A 21,556-nucleotide genomic window follows, 5' to 3' on the forward strand; every position below is an offset into this window, starting at 1 on the left:
GATGGTATTCAGGTATATTTGTGTTTTTCCAAGGCAACGTGGACACACTGCGTGTGCGTGAATGCATGTATGTATCATGCCCTGTGAGCCTACTTTATCATCTGTTCAATAAGGATAGTGCTTCTTTGGTAGTTATGTTTTGATGGTTATATGAAATCGTGGGAATGCAAGTAACTGGAAAGTCCTAACACTCTGACGTGGTTTAGTTTCTATTTAGAATCTTTAAAAGCAGACTGTCATACAGCCCCTCAGACCCCATAAATGATTCTTCTGAGCTGGCTCTGGGGCCACAGGGAGGAAGGGGCGAGCTCTAGCTGCCAACTCTGCTTAAGTCTGAGCAACTCTATTCTCTGTTTTCAGTTTTGTGTCCCTGTATAGTTTCACTTATAGGGAGTTTTGTTTCAATAAAGGACCTTACAAAATACTCCAGAAGATCCAGAGCTGGGGGGAGGGCAGGGGAGTGGAGGGGGAGGGTTTTCAAGCCCAGGGCAGCCCCAAGGAGCTCAGGCAGCAGACCTTTCCACTGCTCCTTTGCAGATCTGATGACTTCCTCTAGACCTATGCTGTCCAATGGGTAGCTGCGAGCCACATGTGCCTGCTGAGCCCTTGAGATGTGGCTAGTTTGAACTGTGATGCACAGCAAATGTAAACACAAACCTGACTTTGAAGACAGTATGAAACAAATATAGAATAGCTCAGCTTTGTGTTGAAATATTTTGAGTATTAGGTTAAATAAAATGTTAAAATTCACCTGTTTTTTACTTTTTAAATATGGCTACTAGAAAATATTAAATTACCTGTGGCTCGCATTTGTGGATCACATTTTTTTCGGGCATCATTGCTCTTGACCTCCAGGACTGCTTCCTCTCCAGACCTCAAATAAGCTGGGTCTAGGCACAGCTGAGGGTCAGCTCCCTCACCTAGGGACCCTTCTGGCACTAGCCTTCATGGTGCCAGGGCTTTCTTGTGTGTTAGTGAGATTTTGATGGTGTTGGGAACAGAGGAGCAGAGGCGGGGGCCTTGGCTCTGGAGCCCTGCTGCTTGCTGAGTTATGTAATCTGTGCTGCCCAGAAGGGCCACTAGATGCTGCTCTGTGATCCCTAGAAGAACAAAGCACCACTTCCTCAGGAGACAGGGCTCAGCCTGGCTTTATTTGGAACCCCTTCTGGAAGCTAGCTGGCTGGGGCCTTGGCCTTCCTCGGGGCGGAATGGGGAAGGGGCATGCAGAGAGCAGGGACTCTCTTGCGATGCATGGGCAGCCCAGCCCAGCAGTGCAAACGACATGCAGGCTGGCACTGCTGGCAGCTAGAGATAGGATATAGGATAAATAGGCTGATTGATGCTGGTGGGATTTGGAGATCTTCCCTGCAGTTCTCTGGAAAAGATCTCTGCATCATTCAGCTGGGTCTGCCTTCTGGGTCCTTTATTCTGCCATTTCTGGTGATGAGAGCTTGAGGATGGTGGTGGTGGGCTGAGTGAGCAGAGGAACTGTGTAGTGCCTTGAAACAGGCAGAGCAGGCACAGCACGGGTGGATGCGGGTTCTAAACAGCCCCTTCCCTCAGTCACAACAGCAAGTGGGCTGGCAGCACCATCTTATTCATGGTCTGCTGCAAACATGACTTTGCCTTTGACAAATGTGAGGAGATTGAGGGTAATTCTGCCAAGAGCTCTTTTTGAAGGTGCAGGGGAAGGGCTGGCTGGACAAAGGTAAGAGAGGAAAGTGAAGTGGAGCTCAGTGCTGGTACTATTCACCATGAATTAGAATAGCTACAATTGAAATGGTAGGTATAGGTGACAGGGTGGGTCTCGATGGTTCTAAGGGGTGAATTACAGCCTAGTAATCTAGGCATATTTTGGGAAATACTTTGGGAAAGCACTTAACCTTTGCTCAACACCAGAATTGGAAGGGGACCCTGAGACATAGAAAAGACAATGTGGACATGGGCCAACATGGGAGCTGGGCCTCTTCACAAGGGGGCTGGAGAAAAAAATGCCTAGGGGTTCACCTTTGTCTCAGGAAGTCACTGGGCTAGGGAAACTGAAGATTACTTCTTAGAGCTGCTTGCTATAGAAGAGGGTTGAGAAAAGCTCCATTTGAAGATCAGGTAGGGGTTGTACCCTGAAGAACATTCACAGGGAAGGACACACTGAGTTTAGGGCCTGCCTTCATCTTCCAAGTTAAGATGACAGCTGCTGTGGATGTTTCTGAAGAGCTGTGGAAGAAGTAGCCCTCTGGGTACAGAGCAGTGTGTTTTCCACCAAGGTCTCTAACGCTTTCAGTTGCCACTACTGATGGAGAAATCTCTGGGTAGTACACAGGCAAATTCTAGTACTTTCTGATGATAGTAGCATTGTTCTGAATGATACCAGATTTCTGTTCTGTTCTGCTTAGGGCAGTAGGCTGAGCTGGCACAGACTGACAGCCTGGTGAGCCGGAGTGGTCTGGGAATTGGGTATTTTCCTTGTCTCTGGATTGCCACTTCCTCATACCTATGCGCAGAGGTGATATCTTAAGATACAGTTTGAGTCTCCTGTTTCCCAGATTTGCAGTCAAATCTAAGTCAACCTCTAAAATCAAACTAAAAAAGTAACAAATGAAGAATGGCCTTTGTGAAGAATCTGGATTGTCTGTGAGAGGAGCAGTTATTAGAGTCAGAATTTTACTCAGAATTTAATTTTACTAGCACCAAGTCTTCAAATTATACACGTTAGTTTGAAAAACATTTAAATAAGAGAGTCATAGGCTGGTTGGAGTAGTTACTTTAGTTTTATTCTAAGAAATAAGGCTGCGAGTGGAATTTTCGAGGTCACATTTTTGAGGAGCTTAGTCTCTGGGGCAGAGGCCAAACCAGGGTTCCTCAGGGCCCTGTCTCAGGTGTGGTGTGGGAAAGCCAGTTGCTGTTTGTGCAGAACTGCCCATGTTTCTCTAGCCTGGATTTCTGCGACCCACCCAGGCCGTGAGCATTTACCTGGGACAGGGAAAAAGAAATCCCAGAGGGGAAGAAGGCACTAAAGCCGATGGGACAGTCCACTCGGGATGCGCGAGGCAGCGAGGCAGCTTCAGCAGTCAGCTTTTCCCCTCCTTCCTCCCCGAGCTCCCAAGCTTCTTTCCCGGGGGACGAGGATGGTAAATGGAAGGAGAGAACTCGGGTCCCGGCCTCCATGGATAGCTTCTAGCGTGGCTCGGGCGGCAGCCCTGGCCTGCGCGGGCCCCGCGTCGCCAGCGCCGAGCCGCGGCCGAGAGCGCCCCCGCCGCCTGCAGCTGCGGGCGCCGCGGCGGGAACAAAGGCAGCACGTGCCTGGGCGGGGCGGCGGGTGGGGTCGGTGCTCGGCCCCGCCCCGGCGCTCCCCACCGCCCGAGCTCGGCTGCGCCGGGCGCCCTAGACTCTCACGCGGCCGGGTTGCTGCTGGCGCGGCGGCGCAGACCGGGCGGCGAGCTGTGCGGGAGGGGGCGGCCCCGGGGGCGGGGCCGCCGCCCGAGTCCCGGTCCTCGCTTGAGGCGCGGCGAGTAGAGACGCCTCTGGCTCGCGGCCGCGTCTCTGTCCGCACCGCGCGCGGCTCGTGCTGAGGACCGCGGCGTCCCCGGCTCTCCCGCGACACCAGGTCCGCCCGCGCCGGCGCGTGAGCCGCGCGCGCTCCCGAGAGGGAGGCCTGCGAAGTGCGCGCCGGGGCGGGAGCGGGAGCGGGAGCGGGAGCGCGGCGACGGCGAAGGCGGCCGAGCGGGGGGCGGGGCCGCGCCGCCTGCAGAACCTTGGACAGAAGCTCCGGAGCCGCCGCCGCCGAGCGCGAGCCCCGCCGAGCGCCGCCGAGCGCCGCCGAGCGCCGCCGAGCGCCGGGACCGCGGCGCGCATTGCGGAGGGCGCGGAGCGCAGCAGCCACCGCCTGCCGGGTAAGCCTGCGCCCCGCGGCCGCCCGCTGCCCCGGGGAGCCAGCGCCGGGGGCAGGGCCGCGCGCGGTGTCCAGAAGCGGGTCCCCTCCCGCGGCCGAACGGAGCGCAGCGGCGGGCGGGGGTGCCGCAGTGGAGGCGGCGGGGCCGTGGCGCGGGGGCGCGGAGCCGAGGAAGGCTTGGGTGCGGGCCCGGGGGCCGAGTCCGTGGGGGCCGCTGAGGCCGGGGCAGAGGAGCGCGGCCGAGCCCCGCCTGGTGCTGAGAACCATCTTGTTTTCCACGCAGATCCGAAGGGGCAGCACGCGCCCCCCGGAGATCCCCCGCCTCCTCCCCGGGGCCGCCGCGCGCTCGGTGAGCTGTTTTTTCCCTCCGGCCGGCAGGCTGGGCGCGCAGGGGCGCGGGCCCCCGCCCGGCGCGCAGCGGCACCATGGGCACGGTGCTGTCCCTGTCCCCCAGCTACCGCAAGGCCACGCTGTTTGAGGATGGCGCGGCCACGGTGGGCCACTACACGGCCGTGCAGAACAGCAAGAACGCCAAGGACAAGAACCTGAAGCGGCACTCTATCATCTCCGTGCTGCCCTGGAAGAGGATCGTGGCCGTGTCGGCCAAGAAAAAGAACTCCAAGAAGGTGCAGCCCAACAGCAGCTACCAGAACAACATCACGCACCTCAACAATGAGAACCTGAAGAAGTCGCTGTCGTGCGCCAACCTGTCCACGTTCGCCCAGCCCCCACCGGCCCAGCCGCCCGCCCCCCCTGCGAGCCAACTCTCGGGCTCCCAAACCGGGGTCTCCTCCTCCGTCAAGAAGGCTCCACACCCTGCCGTCACCTCCGCAGGGACGCCCAAGCGAGTCATCGTCCAGGCGTCCACCAGCGAGCTGCTGCGCTGCCTGGGCGAGTTTCTCTGCCGCCGGTGCTACCGCCTGAAGCACCTGTCCCCAACGGACCCTGTGCTCTGGCTGCGCAGCGTGGACCGCTCGCTGCTTCTGCAGGGCTGGCAGGATCAGGGCTTCATCACACCGGCCAACGTGGTCTTCCTCTACATGCTCTGTAGGGACGTGATCTCCTCCGAGGTGGGCTCGGACCACGAGCTCCAGGCCGTGTTGCTAACCTGCCTGTACCTCTCCTATTCCTATATGGGCAACGAGATCTCCTACCCACTCAAGCCCTTCCTGGTGGAGAGCTGCAAGGAGGCCTTTTGGGACCGCTGCCTCTCCGTCATCAACCTCATGAGCTCCAAGATGCTGCAGATCAATGCCGACCCACACTACTTCACACAGGTGTTCTCTGACCTGAAGAACGAGAGTGGCCAGGAGGACAAGAAGCGGCTTCTCCTAGGGCTGGATCGGTGAGCCCTGTAGCCCGCATCATGGCTCAAGGATTCAATTCATTTTTAAAAGTTTATTATTAAACAAATCAGATTTTATGTACAGTATGTGTCTATCGAAGCCACAAAGGGCCTCCCCTGGCCCCCCTTCTCTCCTTGGGGTTTTCTTCAGCCCTGCCTAGAACTTTGGGCGCTTTCGAACTCCTGAACCTTGTGCAAAACCCAGAAGATGTATTCAGAGCCACCCAGGCCCATGACCTCCCACTCTGGGGAATTCAAAGGACTGACCTGCCTCTGCCGCCTGTGCCCTTGCTGGACCAGGGCAGGTGAGGCTGTCTGCTGCTCCCTGCCTGGGAGCTGGAGAAAGGCCCTGGCCAGCTGGCCCAGGGAGGAATTGGCACTTCTGGTTGGGGGCCCTTTTCTGGCTTCTGCTTGGGGTTGTCCATTCTCCCAGAAGCTCCTGGAGCAGCCGCCTTGACTGAGCTGCGCGTCGGGTTGTGAGGCAAGATGCTGCTTCAGTTGATTGAGGAGAAGCCGGACGGATGCAAAGGCTGTGTCCTGTTGTTTGGCCGCGCACAACCCTGGTTTGCTCTTTTTTCTTTTTTAGGGAGAAGGGCTTTCCTTTAGTGGAGACACAGAACTTGCTCCCCAGTCCCCTTGTTCCCTGCCCCCAGCCGTGTTGGTAATGTTGGTTAATGAGCTGGTTTGACTCATTAAGTTCTTTTATTTTGGGTCTCAGCTAAAGAGGTGGGGTGAAACTGGGGACAGCTCCTTTCCTTGGCGAATTTTTCATTTGAATAATGCAGCTTAGTCACCCTGTGGCGAAGGCCAGGACAGCCGCAGGTGCCCATTATCATCGCCTGTCTTCTGGGCAGGTGGGGCTGCCATGCCTGGGACGGAGCCAGTGCCCACCTAGGGGCCAAGGCCTGTCGCTGGTGCACATGACATTTGTTCTGCAGAGCTGGGGGGGTGGGGCATGGTAATGATGTACCCCCACCCCTACCCGTTAATTTAAAGCTGTTTCCAAACAGTTCAGTTTCTTCTGAAGACGAAGCCTTGCCCTGCAAGGCCCAGTGAGACAGCTGGATCCTGGGGACAATTACAAGATGGGAGTAGAACTCCTGATTGCTTTGGAAGCCTGCTGATTCTACAACTGATCATTTGCAGCTGCTGGTTTGGGTTTCCACTGTAGTGGCTGTAGAGACACATGATGTGTACTTACTCAATTTTCTTTCTAATTCTCCTAGATTGGTGGCTTGGGACTTGGGAGAGGACCAAGAGAAGGGGGCGAGTCTTCCTCCATGGCCCATCACTCCGGCTTTGGGGAACAAAGACCAGTGATAAGGCTACAGAGAATGCGCTCTTTCCAGTCCCCCAGGGAGTGCTGGAATGAGGGGTTGGGGGTGGGGGAGGCAGAGGGTCGTTTTACATAGGATTAGGTTCCAGGTGGCTGTTGATTTCAGCACAAGCACTACTGAAAATCACATAAAAAGAAAGCTGTGGCGCTCGCTTCGGCAGCACATATATGTACTAAAAAGAAAGCTGTGAAATTGAGGTCCCAGTTTAAGAGGTCCGTGGCATGCCCGGATGTGAGGAAGAGGGCCTGCCTGTGCCTGAGAGCATTTGCCCCAGCCGTGCCTCGAGGCCCACGTGCCAAGCCATTCCTGGGACTGCCAGATAATCTGATGCAGAGCTGGAAGGAACCTGCAGCTGCTGGCACGGACTTCACTGCAGCGCCTCTCCTCTGCTGGAGCTGTCACACGGCCTGTCTGTTTTGATCCTTCTGCCACGTGTGACCTGAGGTAGGAGGCCCTCGGGGACAGCGGGCTCTGGCGGCTCGGAAGAGGTTGGTTCGGGTGCCGAGTTTCAAGAGGAGGGGTGCGTGTTTGCAGACACTCGGTGGGCAGGACGGACTTGGCCTAAAACTCTGGTTAAGTCGCATCCACAGGATTCCAGTTTTGTGGTGTTTCCTTCTCTTTCTCCATATTTATTTTTTAATTCTTTTTGGAGGAGGTGCAAATTTCAGGAGTGGTCGGGGACTAAGGAAATAACTCTGGTTCCATCAATGTGAAGCCTGTCATGTTCTCCTCCCTCCCCTTGTACTGGCCATCAGTATTGTGTAAAGGAACTGATACACTTGAGTGTGCAAGCAATGAACCCATTTGACATGCTGCTATGAAGACTACTTTTAGAACAACAACAAAAAAGAAAAAAACTAACCGATAAAAAAACCCTTTATTCTTTAATTGTTGCTTTTACAGTGATATTGTGCATGCAAACCAGGAGCATTTTGTGTCTTCAGAAAAATATTCTTAGAACAGATGGCTGTGAAAATTACACCCGTGCACAGAACAAGTCACAGGAATAATAGTTCAGGATTTGGTTTTTCTCTTTCTTGTAAAGCTGGAGGGTTGATATATTCTTTCCATGCAGTTATTAGAATTTAGTTTTGTTCCAACAGTTGTTAAACTTGCAATGAGAAGAAAATGTGCCATTTTTTTCACTCAGAATTATTCATAGCTGTATATTTGAAACTGCTAATTACACAATGTGTGATGTGTGTTGGTTTTTTAGTGCAATTTCTTCTGTAGCTATTCTTTGACCAAACTGTGGGTATTGTTAATATTAATTTATATTTGTCTCATTTCGTATGTATGTGTAGTGTGTTTGTAAGTATGTGTGGTTTATAATCTGACAAGGTCATGAAGCTCAGTTTGGCTGTAATTTAATTCCCCTTCCCTTATTTTTATTTATTTTTGTACTGTGCTGATTAAATAAAATGCACTGACCATCCATTACATAGACCTGTTTTGTGGGCACGTCATTCATGAGCAGGCTGGGGGCCCCTTTTATAAATGATTCCTGTTCTCAGAACATGATTGGATTTGCGTTGTGGGGGAGGGGAGGGGAATGTGGGCGAGAGGAGGAGGGCAGGGTTAGGGGAGAGGGCTTAACAAGCACACTGATGTTAAGGTGATTAAGAAGGAAGCACAGGTTAAGTCAATTCTGGTTTAGCTGCCTGGTGGCCTGGGTGATGAGGATCTCTGGCCAGGGAGGCCCAGACCCAGGCATGGCCTGGGGAAGGCTGGCAGAGTGGGCTTTACGCCGTGGATCCCCATTGGTGGAGCTCGGCTCTGAGGCCGCTGCCCCCATGTGTCCTGGGCCTGGCTCCGCTCAACGCTCACTGCCCAGAGGCTCCCAGGCCCGCAGGAGTGGACTGGTATTCACGTGGCCCAACCCTGTCAGTGTTGCTCATGCACATTTCCGTGAGAGAATTCCAGCCCCGGAGCTTCCAGATAAGCAGCCACCCAGCCCATAATTGTGGGGCCCCCTCTGGCCGAACAGGCATTCCTCAAGACACGGCGGGTTTGGGCCCAGACCACCTTAACGAAGGGAGCATCGGAATAAGGCAAGTCATGATCTTTTTGCTGGTGGAGGGTCTTGCCTTCATTTGTTAAAAACGCGGCACCTGTGAACCCAATAAAGTGAGGCACAACGGAACGAGGTGTGCTCCTACTGCCAGTGGCCTCTGCCCGCTCATGCCGGCGGCCCCAGCCTCAGGAAGCAGGTGTTGTGGACTGGGTCCTCCCCAGGCGCTGCCCGTATGGTCTGGAGCTGCCCCAGGCACTAGGAAGGCGTTTCTGCCCAGGTCACAACTTGGGAGCTGCCAGCCCTGTAGTAAGGGCCACTTACTTTCCTCAGGGCATCTTCCTTGGTCTGAGTCACAGAAGACACACTGCACATTCTCTCCAGGTGCTGACGAGTGGCATCCTGTGGCTGCAGGGCCCTGGGGTGCTGGGGCCTTTGCCTTGTTTGCCCGCACCCTCTCCCTCCAGAGGTCCTGATTTTTCTCTCGCTTCCTCATTCTCCTGTACCCCACCATACCCCAACCAGCCAGTTTGGGGCAGGGCCGTTCACTCAGACCTCTCCTGGAGGTACAGCCATAGGAATCCCAGCCTTTCCTTTATAAACATGCTTTGAGTTGAGTAAACAACGGCACTGAACCATGAGTCTGGCGCACAGGCCTCAAAATGGCAGAAGACAGTGTGTGGAGTAAATCCCACTGCCTTTTGCCCCCTCATTCCTTCCTACAGGTTTCTTCTTGCTCACTATGTAATATTTTTGTTCAAAGCCTCAGGAAAATTATCCTCCATTTTGCCTTAATTGTGCTTAATGCTTCCGTCCGTCCTCTGGGATAATAGTTGACTTTATATAAGCTAAAATATAATGATTATAAGTAGTTTTTCATTACAGATAAGCAGAACACCTTTAAAAATAAGATTTAATGTTTTATTGCTCTTGATGATAAATCAAAATATGCTTTAGAAATAGAGTTAATTTAATGGAAAATAGGAATATATGCACCAAACCATAAACTGCATTTAATCAAATTGAGAGAAACACTTCATTGCATACAATCACTGTGTCCTGCTCTCCCCTGGCATCCCGGGAGCATTTCCATGGTCTCGCCCAAAATTCCTGATCCTCCCTCAGGTGCCACACTGACTTTTCTTAGGACATTACGAAAAAGTGCTTTTGACAGCTGGTGGTTCTCTGGTCCAAAGCTGGGAGGCCCTGGCGCTGGGCTGAGGGGCCACAGGCAACATCAAAAGGCAGGAGAAAGGACTCAAAACCTTCCTCTCCAGCCTCTGAAAGGCACTCATTTGGCATGTTCCATTTTGGTATACCTAAAACATACATTTGCATGTATCTAGTGTAAGCGACAAGTTTGGGGAAGTAAGTGGAATGGAGAGGCAATGTTCCAGTTCAGATGGTTCAACTAGTGTCAAGGTGATTGGCAAAACTGTAAGCGTTGCTCAGCTGGGCTGGTGGCGCCTCTGTGCTGGGCAGGCAGCTGGCCAGGCTTGGAGAACAACAGGTTTCCACGGACGGGCCGCCAATAGGATTCTTTGTTGCAAAGTGCGCACTAGTGCAAATGTCTGCAAGCCATGGGGGCCGGGGTGGGAGGTACGTGTGAGACCAGGCTGCTGGCGCCTCCTGGGGGGTCAGCCAGGTGACCATGTCAGGCACCAGGTGAGGCACAGGAGGCGACACTCAGGTGCTTGGTGTGTTTTGTGGGGTCATGGTGGCAGGGTGGGCCCATGTGGGGAGGAGGCAGGGAGCGGGGGCAGCATCTGTGGCAGAAAGTAAGGAAAATCTCAGCATGTCCCTCTTTTACTCCCTGCCAGGCTCCTCCTGAGGTGTGGGCTCACCCGCAGGCCCTTCACCACCCTGGGTGCCCATGAGTCTCTTCATCTTTCAAGGCTCCTGGCAGGGAGGCCCAGGCCGCCCAGAGGTTTGTGGCGTCCCCCTCAGCTGAGGCACCAGAGGAGGGTGGTCTCGGGAAGGCATCTGAAGCCACGTGCTTTCTGCTGGGCGGAGACCGGCGAGATGGCGCTGCTCTCCTGGCACGAGGTCCACGTGCCCAGCAGCCAGGGACTCTGCGGCAGGGGTCTGTGTGGGGCGGGTGTGGGCGTCCTGGCCTGGCCTGCAGTGTCAGGACCCCACGCTCTGCTTTCTGTCGCTCTTTTTCCCAAAATTCCCGCGCTCTGACCCTCCCACCCCAGTCCTAGTTCTTCAGGTGAGTAAGCCACGGAGGTGTTAGGGAGGGAGCTTCCGAACGCCTGAGTGCTCACCTAGCCCCTGCAACTCCATTTTCTTATTAGTGCTCCTGACGTGAGTGTGGGCACATCAGACATGATACCTGATTAGCAATCCTGCAAACTGCAAAAATAAGTGTAAGGCATGCATGGGCGCAGCCTGCGTGGTTAAGCAAAGTGATCCTTGGAACATCCATCCCCCACTGATCTCTCCCAGAGAGGTGGCCAGGAGGCCTGCCAGCTGGGTGTGGCTGTTCTGCAGGCCACTGGCTCCTGGGCTGAGGCGCTGGCCCTACAGGTGAACCTGCTCACCTGGTGGCTTTGGCTGGCTGCTGGTGGGAGGGGCCTCACTGAGGAAATCTGAGAAGTATCCTGAGCCAGGTTGCAAGAGCCATGATCACCTCTGGGGAGGAGGGTTGACAGGATGGGCTCGTGGAGGGAGCAGGGCTACATCCCCAGCTCATCTCCACCAAGCCCCCTGGGGGAACACGTCTTTGGTTGGGTGAACTGTGTCCCCCACCGACAGGCCAGCAGCTGGCCAGTCCAAGGAGGCCTTCACCAACCGAAGGCACCATCACATTGCCTCTGAGGTGAGATGTGGTCTGGATGTCAGCCCAGGGCTCTGGGGCAAGGCACTGGGGTCTTTGGTTTGAGCAGGGACATTGGGACAGAGGAAAATGGAGACCAAAGGCGGAAAGCCAGGAAGACCCCAGGGGAGGGGCCTGAGAGAACGCAGAGAGGGGTTCCTCCCCATGCAGGACTCTCGTGAGTTGATTTCTATGGGGCGGTAGCAGGGATCAGCAATTAGATAGGGACCTATGATGCTGAGTGACGGTGCTCCGGGCTCCACTGTTCCCGCTCCCTGGTGGGGCCGCCACCACGTGAGCATCAGTTCCCAGGCACACTGAGGATGAAGCCCGAGCGGTTCTTGGTGAAGTCGGGCTGAGGCTGGTTGAGCTTCGTCTCCACGGAAACGGTGCACTTCTTCCCATGCAGGCTGCACTGCACGGGGTTGGTGACGTTGACTTGAAGGTGGCGCTTCTCACTGGAAGAACCAAACGGGAGAAGACCAGACAGGCAGTTAGCGGGCAGCCAGAGCGGGGTGAAACTCCTTGGCCACCTGGGGGCTCACCATTAGCCAAGCTCCTGTGGGCCTCAGAGGTGCCCCGGGGGACACGGGCACAGGAGGCCTCGGCGGAGGGCTTGCGAAGCCCCAAGAAAGAGCAGGAAGGATGTGCTGGGCTGCAGCCTCAAACCAGAGCCTCAGAGAGCAGAGGGGCTGAAGTTCTGGCCTTGGGCCGCTGCCCGGCTCCAGACAACCTAGCGTGTTGAGCTGGAGCAGAGGGGAACATGAGGTAGAACCACAGCCATCAGGTCTCCGGCCTGAGTCACATGGGCTTTAGACGTCAGCAGGGGGGCTTGTCATGAGGAGCCTAGGATTCGGAGGTGTGATTATTTTTCAGTTATCTTTGATTACAACAGGGAGCCTAGGAGGCTCTGAGTCCAGGATAAATGGAAACTTTCCTATACACTTTCCCTAATGAGAGAAAGGTCTTTGAGGGTAGGGGTCTCTAACCCTGGGGCCTCAGATGCATAGCCATCAGTGGCCTGTCAGGAACTGGGCCACACAGCAGGAGGTGAGCAGCAGGAGAGAGGGGAAGCTTCATCTGTATTTGTAGCCACTTCCCAGCACCAGCATCACTGCCTCAGCTCCACCTCAGATCATCAGACATTAGATTCTCACAGGAGCACTGCGCCCCAGTGCCAGAAGGGTTGGGGACAGTTGCTCTAGAAGTCCCAGCTCGGCCCGGCCTGTGATGGGGTTCAGCTGTTAGAACCAGGTCTGATTTGTTTCCCCAGGCCCTGTGCAGGTTCCTGTCATCCTGGGGACTGGGGCTTTGACTTGGCTTTGCCATCAAGTACCAGGGCCACTCTAGTGATGGATGGACCCACTCACTGCCCAGGCAGCTGAGGAAGGCGGAGATTGTTGCTACGTGATGATCTGTGCAGTGGGAGCTCACTGCCCCTCCTGCCTGGGAGCCCAAGTCGCCTGCTGCCTGTAGGAGGCCCAGCCAGGGCTCTGAGTGGGATCCAGGCTGGGGAGGCCCGAGGTGGGGGCGGTGGTGAGGCCGCGTGCACCTGCTGAGGAGGAGCAGCACCCTGCTCCTCGCACCACCCTGAATACGCCACAGAGGCAGCTGATTTTAAGAACCAAGAAGGTTGTCGAAACAGGCTGGCACTTCATGTCTGCTCACACATGCTGGCACAGTCCCACGCTACACCGTGGCTTGTGTCTTGTCAGCTTTCTTTGCACTGGGAGGTGAGAGAAGAAAGGAGAAAGGCCCACTGATCTGGAGCCTCCAAGTGGGACGGGCTCTCTGCTCCAAGTGCCACGAATACCCTCTCTCTAGGAGCCCCTGCAAACACTGCTGGGCTCCTTAGACTCACGTCACTCTTAGTGTTGGGCAGTGAAGGCCAAGTGTGCGTGCTGCAGGCAGAGGCCAGTTGAGTGTGAGGTGCTTTCTAGGTACGAGGGGCCTGAGAGGCACAGTCATTGACACCTTTTCCTCTGGCCCTGACTGAGGCAGCCCGTCCTGGGCACCAGACAGCGCGGAGGCTGGAGGCCGCATGCTCGCCTGGCCTCATGCCAGAGCACCTGCCCTGGGCATGTTTCCTGAGGGTGTCCGGTGTGCACGCCCCACAGTGAGCCCCATAGTCTGGGAAGTAACTTGAGGTGTTCTCACGGCTGTTTCCTTACCTGCTTTCTCATCAAACATGCCATAGAGACAGAAAATGGACACAGGAAGAGATCCACGGTTATCACTGTGGGCATTAGGTATCTAATACTTAATGTCTTGTCAGCAGCAGCTAAAACCTTGGCTTAGACAGCTATTTTTAACCAGACTTGGGGACATAAAAATAGCAGAGCCCGTCAGAGGCAGTGATTCAGGCACTTCTCCATTCCTGCGGGATCCAGGCCTGCTGTACGGGGCAGATGCGCGACAGCAGCTGCCGAGTCTGGGTGTGCGGCCCTGTGGCCCTCGTTCTGGCCCTTGTCCTGGTCGGAAGCAAGCAGAGCTCATCACTGCAGCCCTGCCTGCAGCTAGACATGCCTCCAGGACTGCACTTCCTCCCGCTGGCCAGGCCCTGCACCTTCCCCTGCCAATTCCTGAGCCTGGGCAGCCTCTCTGCCTTCCTCTATCAGCGTGGCACCACCTTTGGGTCCCTCCATGCTGGACTTGTATCCTATGGAAGCCTTCTGACCCTGGTAGACACCTTCCCTTTCCCTCGCCGCCTGTTGGGCATGTCTCCCTCCTCTAGAGCACTGCTGGGGACAGGCTCTGCCTCTCACTTCCTGCGTCTGACCTCCTTTATCTGTGTAGGCTGATATAGTACCTGGTGCGTTCCAGAACTACCTGGGGACTCAAAGTCTTAGGGAAAGGGTTCTAAAAGGGCCACATTCCAAGCCAGCTTGAAAAAACTAAGAATCGCTGGCCCATCACCATGTTCACACAATCAAGATATGATACTCTCAATGCAATTCCTCTGACCTGAGACCCCTTCCCAGCCATGAGTCCAGTGTTAGCAGAGTGGCCCCTGATGCCATCCTTCTTCCTTTTGGGGTCTGTGCATCTCTAGTATCTGTTCTACAGTCTTGGTGCAGGGTCTGGTCTGGTGGGAAAATGAGGGGGAGCAAATGACTATTACAGGGTGGCACCCCAGGATTACAACATCGCAACTTCGCCTTGAAAATGGAGCCCTTGGGTAGTGGCGGGGGTTGCAGGATAAAAAAAGCAGTGGAGAAACACTGCTCTAGACTGTTTCTCCCCATACGGGGCTGGGCAGAAAGCATCTCTGCCGTCCTTGTGTTTCAGTGAGCACTGTGGAGTAAATACTGGCGTGGGGAGGAGACGATGAGGGGCAGTAGGGGCCCCTCCCTCGGGGAGCAGAGTGAAACGGAACTGTGCTCTGGGAGAGCTAAGCTGATAAGACACAAGTAACTATTAATATTTCAAAATTAAAATTTTCAATTACGATTGACATACAATATTACGTTAGTTTCAGGTGTACAAAATAGTGAGTTAGAGGTTTATATAACTTATGAAGTAATGACCCCGATCGGTCTAGTGCTCACTTGACATCATAAACAGTTATAATATTATTGACTCTATTCTCTATGCTGTCCTTTATATACCTGGGACTGCTTTTATAACTGACAATTTGCCCTGACTTATTTCACTTAGCATAACATTCTCCAGGTTCATTCATGTCGTTGCAAATGGTAAGATTTTATTCTTTTTTTATGGCTGGGTAATATTCCATTGTATATATGTACCACCTCTTCTTTATCCAGTTGTCTAGCCATGGACAGTTAGGTTGCTTCCATATCTTGGCTATTGTTTTTTTTTTTTAAATTATTATTATTTATGCCTACAGCACCTGGTTGTCCTAGGTGGCCTCCCATCCAAGTACTAACCACCTGACCCTGCTTAGCTTTCGAGATCAGATACTGGGCTTGTTCAGGGTGGCATGACTGTAGATCATGGACTGTGGCTCCACTGGGACATGAATTGGCTATTGTAAATAATGCTGCAATGAACCATAAGGGAGCATATATCTTCTTGAATTCGTGTTTTGAGTTTTTTCAGATAAACATCCAGATGTGGAACTGTTGGGTCATATGGTAGTTCTACTTTTAATTTTTTGAAGAACTGTACTTTTTTCCATAGTGGCTGTACCAATTTGTAATCATTGACAACCATTCTGACAGATGTGAGCTGATAAGTCACTGTGGTTTTAATCTGCATTTCCCTGATGATTAGTGATGTTGAACATTTTTCATATCTATTGGTCATCTGTATGTCTTCTTGGAAGAAATGTCTATTCGGATCCTCTGGCCATTTTTAAATAGGATTTTTTGATGTTAAGTTGTATGAGTTTCTTGTATTTTTTAGATAGGAACCCCTTATTGGATGTATCACTGGTGAATATCTTCTCTCATTCAGTAGGTTATATTTTTGTTTTGTTGGTTTCCTTCGCTGTGCAAAAACTTTTCAGTTTGATGTCATCCCATTTGTTTACGTTTTGTTTCCCTTGTCTGAGACATATGCAAAAAAATATTACTAAGAGCGATGTGAGAGAGTTTACTATGTTTTCTTCTAGGAGTTTTATGGTTTCGGGTCTTAACGTTTAAGTCTCCAATCCATTTTGAGTTTATGCTTGTACATAGTATGAGAAACTGATCCAGTTTCATTCTTTGGCATGTATCTGTCCAGTTTTCCCAAGATCATTTATGGAAGAGACTGTTTTTCTTTGCTGCATTGTATATTCTTACCTTTTTTGTCATAAATTGACCATATAGGCATGGGTTTATTTCTGGCTCTCTATTTCGTTCCATTGATCTATATGTCTATTTTTATGCCAATACTATGCTGTTTTGATTACTATAGCCTTGCGGTACAGTTTGATATCAGGTAGTGTGATATTTCCAACTTTATTCTTTCTCAAGATTGCTGTGGCTATTCGGGATCTTTTGTGGTTCATACAAATTTTAGGATTATTTGTTCTAGTTATGTGAAAAATGCCATTGGTATTTTGAAAAGGTTTGCACTGAATCTGTAGATGGCTTTGGGTAGCATGGACATTTTAATGATGTTAATTTTTCCTACCCATGAGCATGGTATATATCCTTTCATTTATTTGTATCTTCATCAATTTCTTTTCTCAGTATTTTATAGTTTTCTGAGTATAGGTGTTTTACCTCCTTGGTTAACTTTATTTCTAGGTATTTTATTCTTTTTGATGCAATTGTAAATGTGAAGCCTTCTGGTGCAGGGCTTTTGTTTGTTGGGAGTTTCCAAATTTCTGGTAGTGTGTTGTTGGTATATAAAATGCAACTGATTTCTGAATATTAATTTTGTATCCTGTTTTTTATTGAATTCATTTATTAGTTCTAATAGTTTTTCGATGGATTCTTTAGGGTTTTCTCTATATAGTACGTCATCTTCAAATGACAGTTTTACTTCTTCCTTTCCAATCTGGATGTCCTTTATTTCTTTTTGTCTGACTGCTGTGGCCAGGACTTCCAATATTATGTGGAATAAAAGTGAATATCTTTGTCTTGTTCTTGATCTTAAAGAAAAAACTTTCTGCTTTTCACCATTGAGTATGAGGTTAGCTGTGGATTTGTCATGTATGACCTTTATTATGTTGAGGGATGGTCCCTCTATCCACACTTTGCTAAGAAGTTTTTTTTTTTAATCATAAGTGAATGTTGGATTTTGTCAAATGCTTTTTCTGCATCTATTGATATAATCATAAGTTTTTTTATGCCAGTTTTATTTTTTCATACGATAATACATAATTTTTTAAAACATTTTATTTTTATTTTCTCCCTCCCCCTTCCCTTCTGGCAACCACTAGTTTATTGTAATGTCCACGAGTCTCTGTGATCACAAGATTTTTATCCTTCATTTTGTCTATGTGGTGTATCATGTTAACTGATGTGCGGATATTGAACCAGCCTTGTATCTTGAGAATAAATCCCACTTCATCATGGTGTATGATCTTTTTAATATATTGCTAAATTTGATTTGCTAATATTTTGTTGAGGATTTTTTGCATCTATGTTCATCAGGAATACTGGCCTACAATTTTCCTTTTTTTGTAGTGTGTGTCTGGTTTTGATAGTAGGGTAAAGCTGGCCTCCTAAAATGAGCTTGGGAGCACTCCCTCCTCTTCAAAATTTTTTGAAATAGTTTCAGAAGGATAGGTATTAATTATTCCTTGAGTATTTAGTAAAATTCACCTGCGAAGCCTTCTGGTCCAGGGCTTTTGTTTGTTGGGAATTTCCAAATTACTGATTTGATTTTGTTAGTAGTTATCATTCTGTTCAGATTTCCTGTTTCTTACTGATTCAGCCTTGGAAGATTGTATGTTTCTAGCAATTATCTATGTCTTCCAGGTTGTCCAATTTGTTGGCATATAATTGTTCGCAGTATTTCCTTTTAATCTTTTGTATTTCTGTGATGGCGGTTGTCACTTCCCTTTTATTTCTAATTTTATTTAGGCGCTGTATTTTTCTTGATGAGTCTGGCCAAAGGTTTACTTTGTTTATCTTTTCAAATAAACAGTTCTTGGTTTCATTGATCTTTTCTATTGTTTTTAGACTCTATTTTATTTATTTCCACTCTGATCTTTATTATTTCCTTCCTTCTATTTACTTTGGGCTTTGTGCTTTTTCTAGTTCCTTTAGGTATAAGGTTATATTATTTATTTGAGATTCTTCTTGTTTTTGAGGTAGGCCACTATTGCTATAAATTTTCCTCTTAGAACTGCTTTAGCTATGTCCCATAGATTTTGGGTCATTGTATTTTCATTTTCATTTGCCTTAAGGTGTCTTAATTTCTTCCTTGGTCTCACTGTTAACCCATTCACTATTTGATAGCATGTTATTTAGCCTTCATTTTTTTTGTGTTTTCCAGTTTTTGTCTTGTAGTTTCATACTACTGTGATCAGAGAAGATATCTGATATAATTTCAATCTTCTTAAATTTATTGAGACTTGTTTTGTGGCCTAATATGTGGTCTATCCTGGGAAATGTTCTATGTGCGCTTGAAAAGAATGTATATGCCTATGCTTTTGGGTTAAATGTCCTAAAAATGTCAATTAAGTCCATCTGGTCTAATGTATCATTTAAGGTCACTGTTTCTTTATTGATTTTCTGTCTGGATGAGCTATCCATTGATATCAGTGGGGTGTAAAAGTCCCTTACTATTACTGTATTACTGTTAATCTCTCCCTTTATGTCTGTCAGTATTTGCTTTATATTTTTAGGTGCTCCTACATTGGATGCGTAGATGTTTATGAGAGTTATATCCTCTTGTTGGATTGATCCCTTTATCATTATGAAATGTACTTCTTTGTCTTTTGTTATATCCCTTGTTTTAATGTCTATTTTTATAAGTATTGCCACCCCAGGTTTTTGTTTGTTTGTTTGTTTTCATTTGTCTGAAATCTTTTTCCATCACTTTACTTTCTGTGTATATCTTTCAATCTGAAGTGAGTCTCTTGTAGGCAGCATATATATGGTTTTGTTTATTTTTTTTTAAACCCATTCAGCTACCCGATGTCTTTTGATTGGGACATCTAGTCCATTTCTATTTAAAGTAATTATTGATAGGTGTATAGTTCTTGCTATTTTATTAGTTGTTTTCTGATTGTTTTTGTAGTTCTTCTCTGTTCCTTTCTTATTCTCTTACTCTCTTCTATAATGATGACTTTCTAGTGCTGTGTTTGGATTCCTTTCTCTGTATTTCTTGTATATTTCTTGTAAGTTTTTGGTTTGTGGCTACCATGTGCTTCCTATATACCAACCTATGTTTACAGCATTCTATTTTAAGTTGATGGTCACTTAAGTTTGAACACATTCTAAAATCACTACAATTTGTATTCACCCCTTCCATGTTTGTTTTTGTCATTATTTTTACTTCTTGCGTCTTTGTGTGTATCCCTTAATTTATCGTTGTAATTGCACATGAGCTTCTTATTTTTGCTTTTTAAACTTTGCACTGGCTTTACAGTTGGTTGATCCACTGCTTTTACTAAGTGTTTGCCTTTGTCAGTGAGAATTTTTTTCTTTTCTATATTTTCTTATTCATATTTTGATCTTTTCTACCTAAAGAAGTCCCTTTAACATTTCTTGCAATACTAGTTTAGTGGTGATGAATTCCTTTAGCTTTTTCTTGTTTGGAAAACTATTTCTCCTTTGACTCTAAATGATAGCTTTGTTGGGCAGAGTAACCTTGGATGCGGTCTTTGCTTCTCATCTCTTTAAATATTTTATGCCACTCCCTTCTGGCCCGCAATGTTTCTGTTGAAAAAATCGACTGATAGTCTTATGGGAGATCCCTTTAACGTAACTGTTTTCCCCTTGTTACATTTAAGATTCTCTTTGTCTTTAACTTTCGGCATTTTAATTATGATGTGTCTTGGCATGGGTCTCTTTGGGCTCATATTGTTTGGGACTCTGTATGCTTCCTTGACTTGCATGTCTATTTCCTTTGCCAAGTTAGAAAAGTTTTCAGTCATTATTTCTTCAAATAGGTTCTTAATTCCTTGCTCTCTCTCTTCTCCTCCTGTTATTTCTGTGACGTGAACGTTGATACACTGAGGTTCTCCCAGAAGTCCCTTAAATTATTCTCATTTTCTTTCTTCTTTTCTGATTGTTTTTTTTCCCTTGCCACTTTGTCTTTTAGATCGCTGGTTCAGTCCTCTGCTTCATCTAATCTGATGTAGATTCCCTTTAATGTATTCTTCCATTGCAGACTGGTTCTTTTTTCTGGTTTCTCTTCGTTGAGGTTCTCACTGAATTCATCTATTCCTCCCGTAATTTCAGTGAGCAACTTTATAACCAGTGCTTTTAGCTCTGTACCTGGTAGACTGTTTGTCTCCATTTTATTTAGTTCTTGTTCTGGAGTTTTGTCTTGTTCTTTCATTTGGGACATGTTTCTCTGTCTCCTCATTTTGGCTGTCTCCCTGTGTTTGTTTCTATGTATTAGGTAGACCTGCTCTGTCTCCCCATCTTGGCAGAGGGGCCTTTTGTAGCACGTATCGCAGGAGGCCCAGTGGTGCAGTCTCCCTGTTCACCTTAGCCAGGTGCTCCTGGAGTGTCCCTTGTGTGGGTCGTGTGTGCCCTCCTGTTGCAGTTGAGCATTGATTGCTGTTGGCATGTCGATGGGTGGGACTGACCTTCAGGCTGACTGGCTGTGAGGGCTGGCCGTGACTGCAGTGAACAGCTGTTTTGTCAGGATTGACATATGGAACAGGAGTTGCTTTAGCAGGGCTCTGGTGCCCGCTGAGTCCGCCCTTGGGATGTGTCATTTGTGGAGCCGGTTGGGTGGTGTTCTGGTGTGGTCTGAAGATGGCCACGGGGTGTGTTGGTTCTGGAGCTTCTTGGGAGGGGCTTTTGTGCAGACCAAGGTCAGCTGCCATTTGTGCCCAGCTTGAGGCTGTCTGGTGGGAGCTACAAATTGATCTGCAGTTCGATGCAGCTTCTGTTGGGCTTGGAGGCACTTTGGAGAGGCTATACTGTGAACTGAGGCTCGCTACCACTTGTACTGGGTTTGTTGAACATAGCACTTTGTTGAAGCTATGTTCTAAGCCAACATTGGCTGCAGCTTTTGTCGGGCTTGAGGCCACCTGATAGGAGTTACAATGCAAGGTGAGACCAGTTGCCCCTTGTGTTGGGCCAAGGCAGGCAACTTGTATGCTGGAAGTGGCTTGGGACAGTGTGTGAATTGGGCAGGGCCTAGTCTCAGGCAATCACCAGGGTGGGACAACCGGTGTTAGCCAGTTTAATGGAGACTTAGATTTTGCACCTGTCTGTGCCTGCCAGCTGAGTGGGAAGAGCGCTCAACAAAGGATCAATGGCACCTGTCAGCACTTCCGTTTCTAGAGAGAACTCCCCTGACCCCTGACCTCTCAGCCCTCGCCCTGAAGCTAGTTGACTCGGTTCCTCCCCATATGTCCCTGGCACTTTCTGAGCTGCCACCCCTGCACGGAAGCTCAGAGTGAGTGGGTTTGTGAGCGAGCAAGTCTGTGTGTGGCCCTTCAAGAAGAATGCCTGGGACTCTAGCAGCCCTTCATCTTACTCAGATAAAATACCCGATGCTTTTCACAGCCAGATGCTATAGGGACTCCTCTCCCCAGCACTGGTACCCCGGTTGGGGAGCTTGGTGTGGG

At 49.6% G+C, this 21,556-nt stretch overlaps 2 protein-coding genes across 3 annotated transcripts in view; one reads left to right on the top strand and one right to left on the bottom strand.

Moving 5' to 3' along the window:
* The first annotated feature begins 3,826 nt into the window (after nt 1-3,826).
* On the top strand, nt 3,827-8,015 carry CDK5R1 (cyclin dependent kinase 5 regulatory subunit 1). Its single transcript, XM_036223794.1, has 2 exons — nt 3,827-3,890; nt 4,173-8,015. Exon 2 carries the CDS (start codon nt 4,315-4,317, stop codon nt 5,236-5,238), a length of 924 nt encoding a protein of 307 aa, XP_036079687.1. The 5' UTR covers nt 3,827-3,890; nt 4,173-4,314; the 3' UTR covers nt 5,239-8,015.
* Nucleotides 8,016-9,489: 1,474 nt separating this feature from the next.
* The window catches only part of MYO1D (myosin ID), a 284,752-nt gene continuing 272,685 nt past the window's right edge, over nt 9,490-21,556 (bottom strand). For both annotated transcript variants that reach the window (XM_016152543.2, XM_036223793.1), the window contains exon 22: nt 9,490-11,858. In XM_016152543.2, the coding sequence (XP_016008029.2) occupies nt 11,702-11,858 (157 nt within the window). In that variant the 3' untranslated portion in view covers nt 9,490-11,701. The remainder of the gene's footprint in view (nt 11,859-21,556) is intronic.

The sequence above is a fragment of the Rousettus aegyptiacus genome, unplaced genomic scaffold (genome assembly GCF_014176215.1).
Source record: "Rousettus aegyptiacus isolate mRouAeg1 unplaced genomic scaffold, mRouAeg1.p scaffold_m13_p_6, whole genome shotgun sequence".
Taxonomy (NCBI): Eukaryota; Metazoa; Chordata; class Mammalia; order Chiroptera; family Pteropodidae; genus Rousettus; species Rousettus aegyptiacus.

Coding starts and splice junctions, on each gene's coding strand:
- CDK5R1 (XM_036223794.1), top strand. CDS start 4,315: ATGGGCACGGTGCTGTCCCTGTCCCCCAGCTACCGCAAGGCCACGCTG.